Raw genomic sequence first — 13,475 nt, 5'->3', positions numbered from 1 at the left:
AAAGGGACAAGACTTTGAATTTAATGATCGCTATTTGCTGTAATGATCTTATTAATATATCTAGTTTTGAAACCAAGATTCCTAATTGCATATTCACTGCATGTTCTTTCAGAAAATGACCTGATAAAACTGTGGAATGCGCTGGAATAGTTTCCTTTTAAATGCGAATTTCAGTGCGAGGAAAATGAAAACATCACACGGTGCCGTGACATTGGTGTTTGATGGGGATGATGTATTTGAGAAAAACGTCGAATACAATCTCTTAAGTGAGACACAGAACATATGCATGGTGTTAATGCCCTATTCACATGCTCACATGTTCGGCCGTTTACGACGAACAGACTAGCGTAACGATTGTTACACAGCTGCGTAGACCTTGTTGAGAGTTTGGGCACATAGAAGAAATTTGTGAGGTACGATTCCGAACAGTGAAAGCAAAAAAAAAAAAAAAAAAAAAAAGCAGCACTTTCATCGGGATCGGGCTTGTCTGGCCTTTTAGGGTGTTGTAGATCCAGGTGACATCCAATGGGATGACATTAACTCGATTTTCCGTACCTGTAAACTCATGATTCATCCTGTATGTTGATACTGGCCAGAACTGTCGGATGATTGGTGACTATTTTCTTGGATAGCGACTACTAATGGTGACATGAGTGTTCTTCTAGTTCTATATGGCAATAAATTTCGCCCATATACCTCTAGGTCTTCGTGCGTGGTAAAATTTGGAACCAATGGAAATATTTAACTTTCCCACAGTTTCACGGATAGTCAGTCTCCGACCGACTCTCTCATATTGAAAGTGCGTACGCTAATCATATAACCACGGAGCTTTGCACTGATTCGAACTTCATCAAACTCGGTACATGACTTATATAGACTCAATGCTGAAAAGAGACATTAAACTAGAAATAAATTCTATTACTTAGAATCATGTGAATTGAAATTTTGTATTCGTTTTCGCTTTGCTAATGTAAGCATAATGCCTTTAATACCGTATTTCTTAGAATATAAGGCGCCATTGAAATTTCACCTCATTTAAACTCATTTACAAAAAGCTTCGAATCTAAGGCGCAGAAATAATATAGAAATACATTCCTATTTCAATAAGCATTTTCTTATCAGTAAAACAAAATGTTCACTGTTTATGAGCGATTACCATCTATGTGCAGTCTGTCATTGTTGTAATACAACCAATTTTAAGCAAATTAGTTGTAACTACCATTATTAAAGACTGCAGTAGATTCTATGTCGTAACCTACGTGCAATGAATAAATATGTATATTGCAGTATATACATCGAATCCAGGACGCCATCGAATCTAAGGCGCGCCTGAATTTTGGATGTCTAAAAGCTGACAAAAAGGTGTGCCTTATATTCGAAGAAATACGGTATGTTTCTCTAATGCCATCATCACAGCCAGCAGCACAAATCTGCCTTCAAATTGGATGGGGGGGAGGGGCGATGGATAAGACCGTTCCCATATATATTTTTAAAGGGATGTTCAAAATATTTACGAAGTTGAAAAACAATGCAGGCTGGCAGTTTTGAGGACCAGGAGAGGAATTAGTCCCAGAAGCGACAGTCCTACTAGCGACAGGAACTGTTATCTGTCCTATGAGCGACCGATTCATTTGCATTGAGATGATGGAAGATGATATGATTCCATCTTGTAAAATATGTTTACCTCTGCCGTTATTACCGCCCGAACAACCTTGGTATGAAATATGTACGTGCCAGTGATACTGTTTGTCAAATATATTTGTCCTCTACTGTGAGTGCAAATAAAACTTAATTTTAAGTTAGATTTGACATAAAACATATCAAATAACTTAAAGAGATAAAGGGATATTTCTAAGAAAAGTCTATATGAATTTTATTTTAAATATTTTACATTTGTATTGTCGATTCATGGTCAGAAACAAGAAATATTAAATCAGAAATAATTATGTAATTATAACGTCAAAAGAAAAACTATAGTCCCTCAGAGTATAAACACTTCATCCAGTTCCTTGCCAGGTGGTAAAGTCTAAGAAAAGTATATTCCTACGTAATTATTAAAAATCCAGTTGCAATACCCCCTTTCTTCAGAAGCTCTGTTTTCTATACTTAATTTGATTCAAATCTAATTACTCACTAAGCACAGTAATATATTTTATTTTGAAAAACTGAAACGTGTAACAGTTTCGCCAATTATTTACTTTTTAGACTTCCTAAGACTATGAATTTTTTTAAAAAATGTCAATGATAAAAGACAGCTTTTGAGATCCTTACATGTGATTGAATATTCTCAAACAATCCCACCAATTACAATGCAGTTCACTCTAAACAATCCAAACGGTAAACAAACTCCTTAAACTACCTTCCCCCTTATTGTAAGCTACTAAAACGTAAACTAATTGCTTTTGCCTTCCTCCCTTTTTTGACTTATACATAAAAGCTTGTCGTGTAGCAATCTGATATAATCTCTTATAACTAGACGAACTGTTAAGTCCTGCGAGAGATTTGTAACTTGTGTAATAATTTCTTCGAATGCACAGTGTTTTTAGATTTCTTTGATATTCTCAAGTGGTGAACATCTATTTTCCATGGGCACCAGATGGAAAGGCAAGGGTCGCCGCCCTGACTCACAAAAATGTATACGTAATATAGCAAACCACGTATATTAAATACCAGATATACCAGATACAGCAACCATGGAGATGACTCTCCCTAGGAGATTTTCTTCGGGTGCCCTTACCTCTTTCTGATTTCTTTCTTATGCCATAAACATATTCAATCTAAACTTATACTCCGTGTCATTTTAACATGAAATTTTTAATTATATTAGAATCATAGACAGAGGCGGAGAGTCAATGTATTCATAAAAATTAATTAAAAAATATAATATTATGAAAAACGTATGAAAGTTTGTTAATATAATGAGAGCATTCTCAGGTAGAGCGAATTTTTCATAGTACATTTTGTTAGGTTCTAAATCACATTAGCATGAAACAAGTTAAAGAAGAGAGAACCTTATCTTCTTCCATTATCTTAGTATGAACAAATCGAGGACTCATAGCACAGTTAACAGATCGAATCGGTCGCTCATAGGACAGTTAACAGTTCCTGCCGCTAATAGGACTGTCGCAAGTGGGAAGACACCCAGGAGAGCAGAATTGTTTTCAACATTGTGAGGCTGGCAGTTTGGAGCTTGTTCTGGGGGAAAGGAGATGAGACTCATATTAAGGTAGATGAATCTGGTTTCTGAGGTGAACCTGTTGTATGTTGTACCGTACAGCTAGGGACATCACTTTCATCCCACTTTTTCTTTGTGGCAGTCGGGCACAAATTATCACATTTTTCCCCAAAAAACACATTTCCAATCGGATTATTGGGAGAACAGTCCCACCCAGTTCCAAAATTGGAAGGAAAATTGTCCCCCTCATCCTCCCGGGGATTTGCGTCGTGATCACTACTAACCTGCAAATAAAGGTCAATAGAAGAAGCACACTTATTTTATTCTACTTGATAAGGAGCTTACCAAAACTGCCTAAGCAGCGCACGTGACCCACTCGGATCAAGACAGATTCTTTCGTCCGTTGAAGGAACCACATTCCTTAAATGTGTAGGCTGAATACCTCAGTAAAATCTGGAATTAAAATGAAATAAATAAATGGCATGCAGTTTAAAGCAATTTATTTACTGTTTTTAAAACTCCGAATAATACAGACTGCCCGAATTGTAACTGGTAACTTTTAAATAGTTATTACAACAAACGGACCTTTTGATTAACTAAGCTTTCGAAAGCAGAAATTTGTAAATCTGTGAATTTGGTGGTGGTGGTGCTAGTGTAGCTTAAAAAACAAGCCTGATTTAAGATAAAGCACAATCTATGTGTAGTATGAAGTATTGTGCAAATACAATGGAACTCTCAACGTGCGTCTTACAAGGATCCTTTGTCACATACCATCTTATATTGCAGTACACTGGTGTAGCAGCAGAAATGTTCTAACGACATTTTTTTTGACACGTATGTTCGTCGCGATTGTCTTTTCGTATGATTATCCTGTTCTGATGATTATTCTGTTTCCTCTCATGCATCACTGTTTTCGGGGTGTGCTTTGCACTTGCCAAATTTCACAGTATATGAGCTTGCCTTTCCGTAGGAAGACCATGACGCTCCATTCGAACACAGTACATCAATGCGTTGAGTCCTTCAACGTCGATGAGACATAGTGACACTTGCCCCTATTTTTCATGTTCGCTTGTCTATGCTGTACTCTCTGAGCTCGGTGTTAACCGTTATTCCACGATACTGTTCCTCATATATAACTAAAGCATGTTTTCCTGGCATAAATTATACTTTTTAAAATATATTATCTCGAAGTTTCTTAAGACCTTCAACTTAACTGTTATTTTATCCCAACTTCCTCAAATCCTATTGAAGCACGTTGAAGCATAACCACAGAACTATTAACATCCCTGGATATTTACACAACCAAAGCTAGAACACCAATTATAGTGATGTCTTAAATGATTGTTTAACGATTTCGACATCTTTAAATTTTAAATCATGTTTGATTAAATTGCTGTAGAAAATAATAGTAGTCTCGCTTATAATTTCTCCAATCGTCTCATTTTAATAAAAATGAAATGAAATATTTAAGTTTTACGTCCCACAGTTATGCAGGTTAGGCTAAAGGAGACGGTGAAGATGAGAAATGAATGATATGGTGGAATGAAGAAAGTGGAAGGAAACGGGAGAACCCCGAGAAAACCGACGAACACGATGTTTGTCCACCACAAAGTCAACACGGCGCGAGCTGGGATCGAACCAGGGACCCAAAGCACCGGAGATGAACGCTCTACCACTGAGCCACCGCGCCCCCTCATTTTAACAATAACTTTAAAAAAATGAAGATTTGGTTACTCGTGTATGTGCCAGTAAGGCGACCTGATTTCGTTACAGTTTCTTTTCATTAATTTTATTTGTTAATTTTATTTAATTATTGCCTGAATTAGTCAAATGGTGTTATAATTTATAATTTTGCAATGTTAAGTAATTTTCATAATGCTTTTAGAGTGCCGATAGTTTCTCTATCTGCACCCATAATAACACTTGGACTCTAGACTATGAATTTAGTACTAATTTTGTGCTTTTTCTTTTAACTATGATTTGTATGTAAAATGTACACAACTTTGATAAAAGAGTAAGATTTCCTTAATATATTTTTCCCAGGATAATTACAGTTCTTAATCTGAATTACTTAGCACAAAGAACACTGGAAAATGGTCATATAGTGTGCTCAAAGCATTATTATTATTATTATTATTATTATTATTATTATTATTATTATTATTATTATTATTATTATTTTAATGGAGTTAAATTTAATTTTGCCTTATTAGTCGACGTATATAGTAAAATGAACAGTTCCTGCACTTACACTGAGAAAAAAATTGTCTGTGGTATACGGAAAATCGAATATTACCTTTGTAAATCCTGTACGTTTTTGGTCTTAACGTTCAGGAAACGTAAACTGAAAATGCATGTTTTATAATACTTTTTGTATAAGCGTTCCACTTGTACGTACTTGTCATATGAAACAATATCGGCGGTCAGGGTCTCACATACAAATGGACGTATATGACATATAGCTGACGAAGGTGATATATGTATGTAATACAAGGAAGACTGTTAGATATCAGACATCCTGCAACGGAATGATGTAACATCTAACGACAGTGCCTATGTAGCATATCGATAACGCATTCTCCGTACTGATTTCTGTAGTAAGCAAGAGTATTCCATATATTTGTTCAATATACCGCTGTCCGGAGAACAGAGTTTTCTCACTGTAAGTTTCTTTGGCCAACTACCTTATATTCAGTATCCATCAGGTCGTTTTTTTCCAAAATATCAGATTTCAAGGAAACAAAAGGTGGCTTACGAACAGGTGGAGATTTTGTTCTTCTCAAGGAAACGACCGTATCATCAAGTTGCCGTACATACTGGCTAAGTTTTAGACCGGCCGTGTAAGGTGAGCGGCGATGAGGTGGAGTTCGCCGAAGACAACTTGAAGAAATATTAACAGAAACACGTGGGGTTTGAGGGGGTTCGCTAGTTGATGTGACTGGGGTCGGAATTTCTGGGGTTTTGTCGGAAACAAGATATGTTTGAGTGAAAACGTCGGACGTCTGTGTTGCCACAGATTTACAAGAAGTGCCTGCAACAGTAGCTAAGTTCACATAAAGCGAGAAAGGGATGCTTTCTTTGAAACGACGTTTATCGTCGGCGGGAGAGATCTCAACAACCATTATAGTCTAGGCATCAGAGCTTAAAAATTGAGTTCTAAGGGCAAATCATGTAACAATTTGGCATCCAATATTTTTTGAATATATACCCATCACTGATCACAAAAATGCCGGATGCCAGAAAAAAACACCTCACGGAGGTTGGAGGGGGAGGGGGAGAAAGTCGAACCTTTAGGCGTTTCTATTATTCACTATATCTCCGTAACCATTGGAGCTAAAGCATCCAAACTTTTTTCATTTTGTTTGTCTAATTATCTTCTACAATTTAATTGTAGTGCATTTTTGAGCTAAATATAATGGCTTTCTCGTTATTTTCATTTTTACACAGTATTGGTTGCGTGTGACGTCAGTTTTTTTTTTTTTTTTTTTTTAGCCACGGATTCTTTACAAGATCGAATTCGAAAAAATGTCTCCTCTAAAAGTTTTTCGTTATTTTATGCTCTTTCAATAAATGTATACTTTATATTAGTGTAGGACTAATAGTGCCTGAGTTATAAGCGACTTTATTCAGTCGTGTACGAAAATGATCGCGCCGCGGCCCAAGCGTTACCTTCCCACAAACGATAGATATTAGCAGCTGATGATAATTAATATATGCATAATCTTGTCTGCCTGCAAGTATATGATCCTGATGATTAAGTCTGTCTATAATCTAACTAAAATATATATTTTTAATATCAATTGAGGGGGTTTCGGAAAATAGCCCTTCTCAAAATACAAAATTTCTCCGAAGAGTGAAAAGGGAGGTTTCTCTAGTACACAGTATGAGAAACTCTGCAAATCTGTTTCTTTATAAGTGTCTCTGATACCTTCTAAAACATGCAGAACATGCAGCTTTCTATACATTTTTCTGAAAAAATCATGTTCGACAAGGGCTGTTTTTGCTACAAGTCCATCGATTTATGTACCACAATGGTACTGAGTGAAATAGAGCAGGAACCAGATTTCAAAATTGCCTTCAAGAGAGAATCATGAACAATTTGCCATACACGTTTTTTAATATTACCACATTTCCCTCTTAATACCTACTGTAACGGTAAGAAAAAAAGCAAAAACTAAGATATCCCTAACACATTTTATAAATGTTCATTTTTAAAACTGGTAAATTTTATTAACAGAAGAAGCATTTACCTATTATTAAGATTGTGTACACTTGCTTTAACACAATAAATATAATATGTCACCTAAGACGTACCTGAAAGATCAAAAATAGACCCCATCAACATCGACGACCTTCTGGCAACATTCTGGAAGGCCATTGATTCCATCGCGGTAGAACTTGGTGGGCTGTGAAGCGAAGAAGATATCAAGTCCATTTCACACCTCTACTAGGGATTTGAACTGGCGTCATCTAATGTGATTGTCCAAGGAATGGAACAGGTGATAATCGGACGGTGCAATGTCTAGGGTGTATGGCGGATGCAATAGTGTTTCCAATTAAAGGCGTAGAACGGTGTCCCGGGTCATCCTAGCTAAGTAGGGCTTAGCGTTGTCCTGTAACAGGAAGACCCCTTTGTGATTCAGAGTGCTGGCTCCAGAGTTTTTAGCTTTTCTTGAACTCGGCTCAACTGTCATAGTACACAGTCGCATTGATGCTCTGACCAGTTGGTAGCAGTTTCCGATGAACGATGGCGAGAGCAGTCCACCAAACACAAAGGAGGACCTTCTTCTGGTGCAGTGCTGGTTTTGGATGTTTTGGAACCGGTTCATGATATGCTATCCAATGATGACGGCACCGTGGAGCTTCGTACGGACCACATTTCTCATCATCAATCTGTACAACCTGTCAACAACCTGCACCGAAATGTCTCCTTTCTCATACGAGACAGCAAAGAAACTCAGGTGTTTGGTCACGTTGCCTTCTGACCTGGAGTCAAATCTTTTGGGACCCATCGACCCAACTTGTAGTGCTTCTCAAGTTGATGGAAGTGCTGTCGAATGATTTCTTCACTCACACTGAATTGTAGTCAAAGATCCTCATACACCGTATGTCTGGCCACTGTTCATCTGAATTACTGCCTGAAGACCTTCATTTTGTACATGTGTTTGTCTTCTGCTAAGTAGTGCGTCTTCGAGTGTTTCTTCACTGTCTTTAAACTTGTTAAACCACCGCTGCATTGTCTGCGTAGTCACGACACTCTCATCAAGCCCCTGCCATATTTTTCCGCCCCACTGCAGCGGCGTTTGATCCCAGTTCAACTCGTATAGCATACACACAATTATGATGCCCTGTGAAGGTTCCATATTCACTCTGTCCTTGCGCAAGTTCACGGTGTAACTAAACTGGCACAACCAGATAGCATATTGGATATACCCACACCAAAAACTGACCTTCGCCGTATCTCCATTCGCATTCTACTCACGGTGTGAGGGTAAATTGAACACAGACCTCCACAAAAAGCGACAGAGCTTACTTGGTTACCTTTATATTATTCAAATTGATGTACAATATACGACAAACACAAAAATAGCAACCAATTTGGGAAAGTAAACATAAACAATAATCTGAATTCAATGTACATATATTCTGTAAATGTGACTGACGTAATTAAAAATTATCAATCAAATGAAAAATAAACGGTCAGTAGGTATTGATAAAATACTGTCTGCACTTATCAAAGTTGTAAATAACTCTCTAGCTGAAGTTTTGTGCTATTTAATAAACCTTTCTTTCCAAACAGGGGTATTTCCTGATAAATTAAAAGTTACCAAAGTTAAACCAATTCATATATATATATATATATATATATATATATATATATATATAAAAGGAATAAAATGGATATCGGTAATTACAGACCGATTTCTCTCATTACAACATTCGCGAAAGTATTAGACAGGGACGTACGCAGTAATTTATTTCGGGAGGGGTCTAAAGCGTTTCGGAGGGGTCGAAACACAATTTGAGGCTAAATTATATGAAAATTTCTAAAATTGCCCCTAAAAGTAGACTAAATTTACAAACAAAGTCGGGATTTCGGGGGGTCCGGACCCCCAAGACCTGCCCCCCCTCCTGCGTACGCACCTGGTATTAGAATTTGTAATGAACAAACAGGTTACACAATATTTACAAAGTACTGGAACAATTTCAAAAGAACATCATGCATTGATTGAGGGGAAATTAACTGAAGCCGCTATTTACCAATATTTAATTATGTAAGCGAACTAAAGAAATAAGTGCATAGGATTGTTTTCAGACCTTAGTAAAGCGTTTGATTTAGTGCCTCATAGAGAACTTTTATATAAAATAGAGAAATGTGAAATAAGAGGAATAATAAGAAACTGATTTCATTCATATTTGACAGATAGCATGCAAGTGGTGGAAATAACTAAAATATTACATATTGAAAATCCTACATGCCCTTTTATTCTATAAGAATCAATTCTGAAAACTTTAATATAAATTTTGCAAATGAACTACCAAAATATTTACAAGAAAAACTCACCTCATGTCCATCTTCTATTTCTACTTATAATCAATTTACTTTGATGTACTTATGGTAACAAATAATTAAATTATTACAACAAATAAAATAAGTTAGAAATTTTATAATTTAAACAAACTTCTATTGTTTGACCAGCTAATAATTTTTATTTAAATTTTATTATTATTACTATTATTATTTTTTAGTTTAACTTAAAACTTTAAGCATCGACACTATGTACTCGGCTATTCGAGGCGTTCGCAAAGCGTATTTATTGCTCATGCGTACGCTTGGAATACGCTGACCATGTATTTAAATGTAGATGGCTAATCACAAACGCGAAAAGCAATAAAAACGCGGAGAAAACGTCAGCTCGAGCGTATTTGGTGCATTTCGGAACAATAGACCGCCTGCTGTTTAAAAGATTTCAAAAGGAAGGAAAAAAAGGAAAGACGTGTAAAGGGATTGTAGCAAGAAATAGCTGCTTGGAAGATGGTTTGTGCAGAGTATTGGAACTCTGCTATTACACACCTGGACCTGGCAAAAAGAGACGGAAACCCTGACTGACTCACAGTATGATTTACAACTGTGGTGAAAGTAAAATTACTGAATATCCACCTTGGCCGCGTTCGCTACAGGGAGTAACGCTTTCTCAAATAGCCTAAGTCTAAGACAGACAGTGATAATAAGATGGATGATGATGATAAGCTGAAATGAAAGAAGTCGGAGGAAAATAAGAAAACTCAAAGAAAACCCACGTACATTGTGTTTGTAAATCACGAAGTTCACTTGGATCAAACCAGTGACCCACGCACTCTACCATTGATGAAGTGCAGTCCAGTACTTTTTATGTTAAGAATATACTATTATGCCCAAAATGCCATTTGTGAGAGAACAAAATGGGGAAGAACTTTTTATAAATATTTATTAATTGCGGCATACTAAAATTGACAGTGGCACGCGCAGGGGGACGCATGCATTATATATATATATATATATATATATATATATATATATATATATATATATATATATATATATATATATATATATATATCAGGGTTGGCTGGTTTAAACCATTTTTTTTTTTTTCAAAAAAACCAACTGGTTTAAACCAAAAAACGAAAAGTGTTCGTAAAAGTGTAAGTGTTTGTAAAATCTTGATGATCACACATTTGTGGGTTATCACGTTTCACTCCGTATATTATTCGTATTATATTCAGCAGGGCCGCAACTAAGGGGGGGCAGAGGGTGCACGTGCCCCGGGCGCGTGGTTGGAGGGGGCGCCAGAAAGAAGATAGTATATCAATTGTTTTAAAAATCGCACCCTTTCCCTTGAGAAACTTATTCTAGAGGTTAAAAGAAATCAAAAGTTTACTTGGCCTTTTCCATGGGACCTCTTTTAGAGAGAGAGAGAGAGAGAGAGAGAGAGAGAGAGTCTCATCTAAATAGGTGTAATGTCATACATTAAAAACCTAATATTGCATGCATTTGTTCCCTTGGGCGACCACAGAGAATCCGCCCCCCTTTCCTTTTCCTACCACAAGGAGCTGTTTGTCTGTATAATTCCATTGAGTTGAGTTGATTTTAAGTTTAACATCCCTTTCAGCAGCAAGGCTATATGAGACGTGGACCTACTGATTAACGTGGAATCCGAACCACATGAGCTCCAGCCAGGAATCGAACCCGGGTCTCCCACGCCAAAGGCGCGTACGCTAACCGCTTAGCCACGAAGAAGCTCTAAGTTTAAAACGCTGTTATCAATAGGGGCGGGGGCGAAAAGTTATCGATTTTTGTTGCTTGCTGGTGGTTGAAGAGCTTAGCTCAGACGCGCCCCTGTAATGTTACGCAATTGCTGTAATGTTTTTATGTTAGAGGGCAGTTTTGTGGCGGAAAAGATAAGTTACACGCCTCGGTGTATTTAATTGTTTCTTGTACGCCTACCAAGGGATTTTGCGAGTGAAGGCTGTATGAAGTTTTATCTATTAGTTTTGCTTGAGAGCTTTTCGAGGCATTTTGAATTGTTATCTATCAGTCCAACTTATGCTTTATTATGCTTTATTGTGAATTTCAATCATTGCTTTACATTAATCGTGTATAATGTATAATATTTACTATACATTAAATAATCTAAATATCTTGATCTATTTATTAATATTTTATGAAGCAATTTCTTTCATATTTAATGAACTTTCTAGTTAATGCACTGTAAAGAGATATGCTTTGCTCGAATCAGTTTTTTCTATCACTTGTGTGCATCTTAGAGGTGCATATATATAGAAAGAGAAAGTATACAGAAAGGTGCACAAAAAGTACAGAAAGTGCTCAAGTTCGAGAGGTACACATAACAATATAGTGTGGAGTTCTTTTGTGCTTCATTGTTGATGGAAAGTTTTCTTCTTTTCTCCACATCAAAGGATTACACCGAAAAATTTACAGAAATAAAAATAAGCTTTTCATTGTTGCATTGTTATGTTCTCAATGATTTTGCGTTATAAATATTTTTTTAAAAAATATTAATATAGTATATGTTAAACTTGCAGTTAAATAGAATTTCCAAGAATTATGCTATATATTTTAAATTATGCTTTATTTTCTAAAATTATGCTTTATTATTCTTTAAAATTAGTTTCTTCTGGACCCTTAGACAACCACACCCATGTTGAAGGTACCAACCATATGTCTAAATTGCTATTATGCTTTTTATGCTTTTGGGTTGCTCTATTTATAATATACCAGATATTTTCAAGTTTATTTTGTATTGTTTTTATATTTTTAAATGAAAGCTTATGTACAAAATTATTTTTGGGTTTATTAGAACTAAATGTTATTTCAATTATAACTTTATGATGTACTAGAAATTTTCTAGTTTATTTTGTATTAGTTTCTTATTTTAATATGAAAGCGTATGTTCATAATTATTCTTTGGGTTATTAAAACTAAATGTGTTATTTCAATTAATAACTGTATGATGTGGCAGATATTTTCTAGTTCATTTTGTTTTGATTTCTTCATACAACATTAAAACAAAATGTATGTACAAAATTATTCTTAAAACTTGTGAGCACATAACGAATGTAATATATTCTTGTGGTTAAAGTAAGTTTGATTAAAGTACTTAAAAATCGATATAACTGGTTTCATTAAGAATGTTATTTACAGTTGCAATCCATAAGTAAGTGATACTTTTCGACTAAACCTGGGGGGGGGGGCGCCGAATTGTGTGTTTGCCCCGGGTGACAGAAACCCTAGTTGCGGGCCTGATATTCAGACCTAAATTTCCCATTCATTACTCAAAAAGATTATACTACAAAATCAACTCTTTTTAATATAAGTTTATAAATGTTTGTTTTGTGATTTTTTTGTAGTTATTATTGTTGTAATGTTGTGTAATCGCAATCAAAGAAAAATTCTAAATATTGTTTCGTTTCAATGTTTACTATTGATAAAATACATCGAAATGCCGTACTTTTGTGTGTGTGTGGGGGGGGGTATCATACAGACCCCACAAGAGGCATTTAGTGAAATGAGAAGTATCTTTGGTATATATTTATGTACAGATGAGTCTGAGCCAAAGTGGACTCAAATAATTCGTATCTTTATACACTTTTCTTACTGATATGGAAATTAAGTCATTGTATTTCTTTAATTTGGACCAATAAAAGTCGTTGTTAACTAACTTGAACTAAATTAGTTCTTCTGTACTCCGTAGTACTTTGAAATTGTCCATATGTAATTCTGTATAATGGTTTCACT

At 35.7% G+C, this 13,475-nt stretch overlaps 1 protein-coding gene across 1 annotated transcript in view; it reads right to left on the bottom strand.

Annotated features, from left to right (window-relative positions):
- Positions 1 to 13,475, bottom strand: part of LOC145664353 (uncharacterized) — a 107,378-nt gene that overhangs the window by 25,969 nt on the left and 67,934 nt on the right. Inside the window, exon 2 of the mRNA XM_081730981.1 lies at positions 3,521 to 3,628. Within this exon, the coding sequence (XP_081587107.1) occupies positions 3,521 to 3,593 (73 nt within the window). The 5' untranslated portion in view covers positions 3,594 to 3,628. The remainder of the gene's footprint in view (positions 1 to 3,520; positions 3,629 to 13,475) is intronic.

This window comes from Thermobia domestica, chromosome 11, assembly GCF_964235325.1.
Source record: "Thermobia domestica chromosome 11, izTheDome1.hap1.1, whole genome shotgun sequence".
NCBI classification, from domain to species: domain Eukaryota; kingdom Metazoa; phylum Arthropoda; class Insecta; order Zygentoma; family Lepismatidae; genus Thermobia; species Thermobia domestica.
Note: the sequence above shows the minus strand (reverse complement) of the source record. Positions and strands in the feature narration are given on the sequence as shown.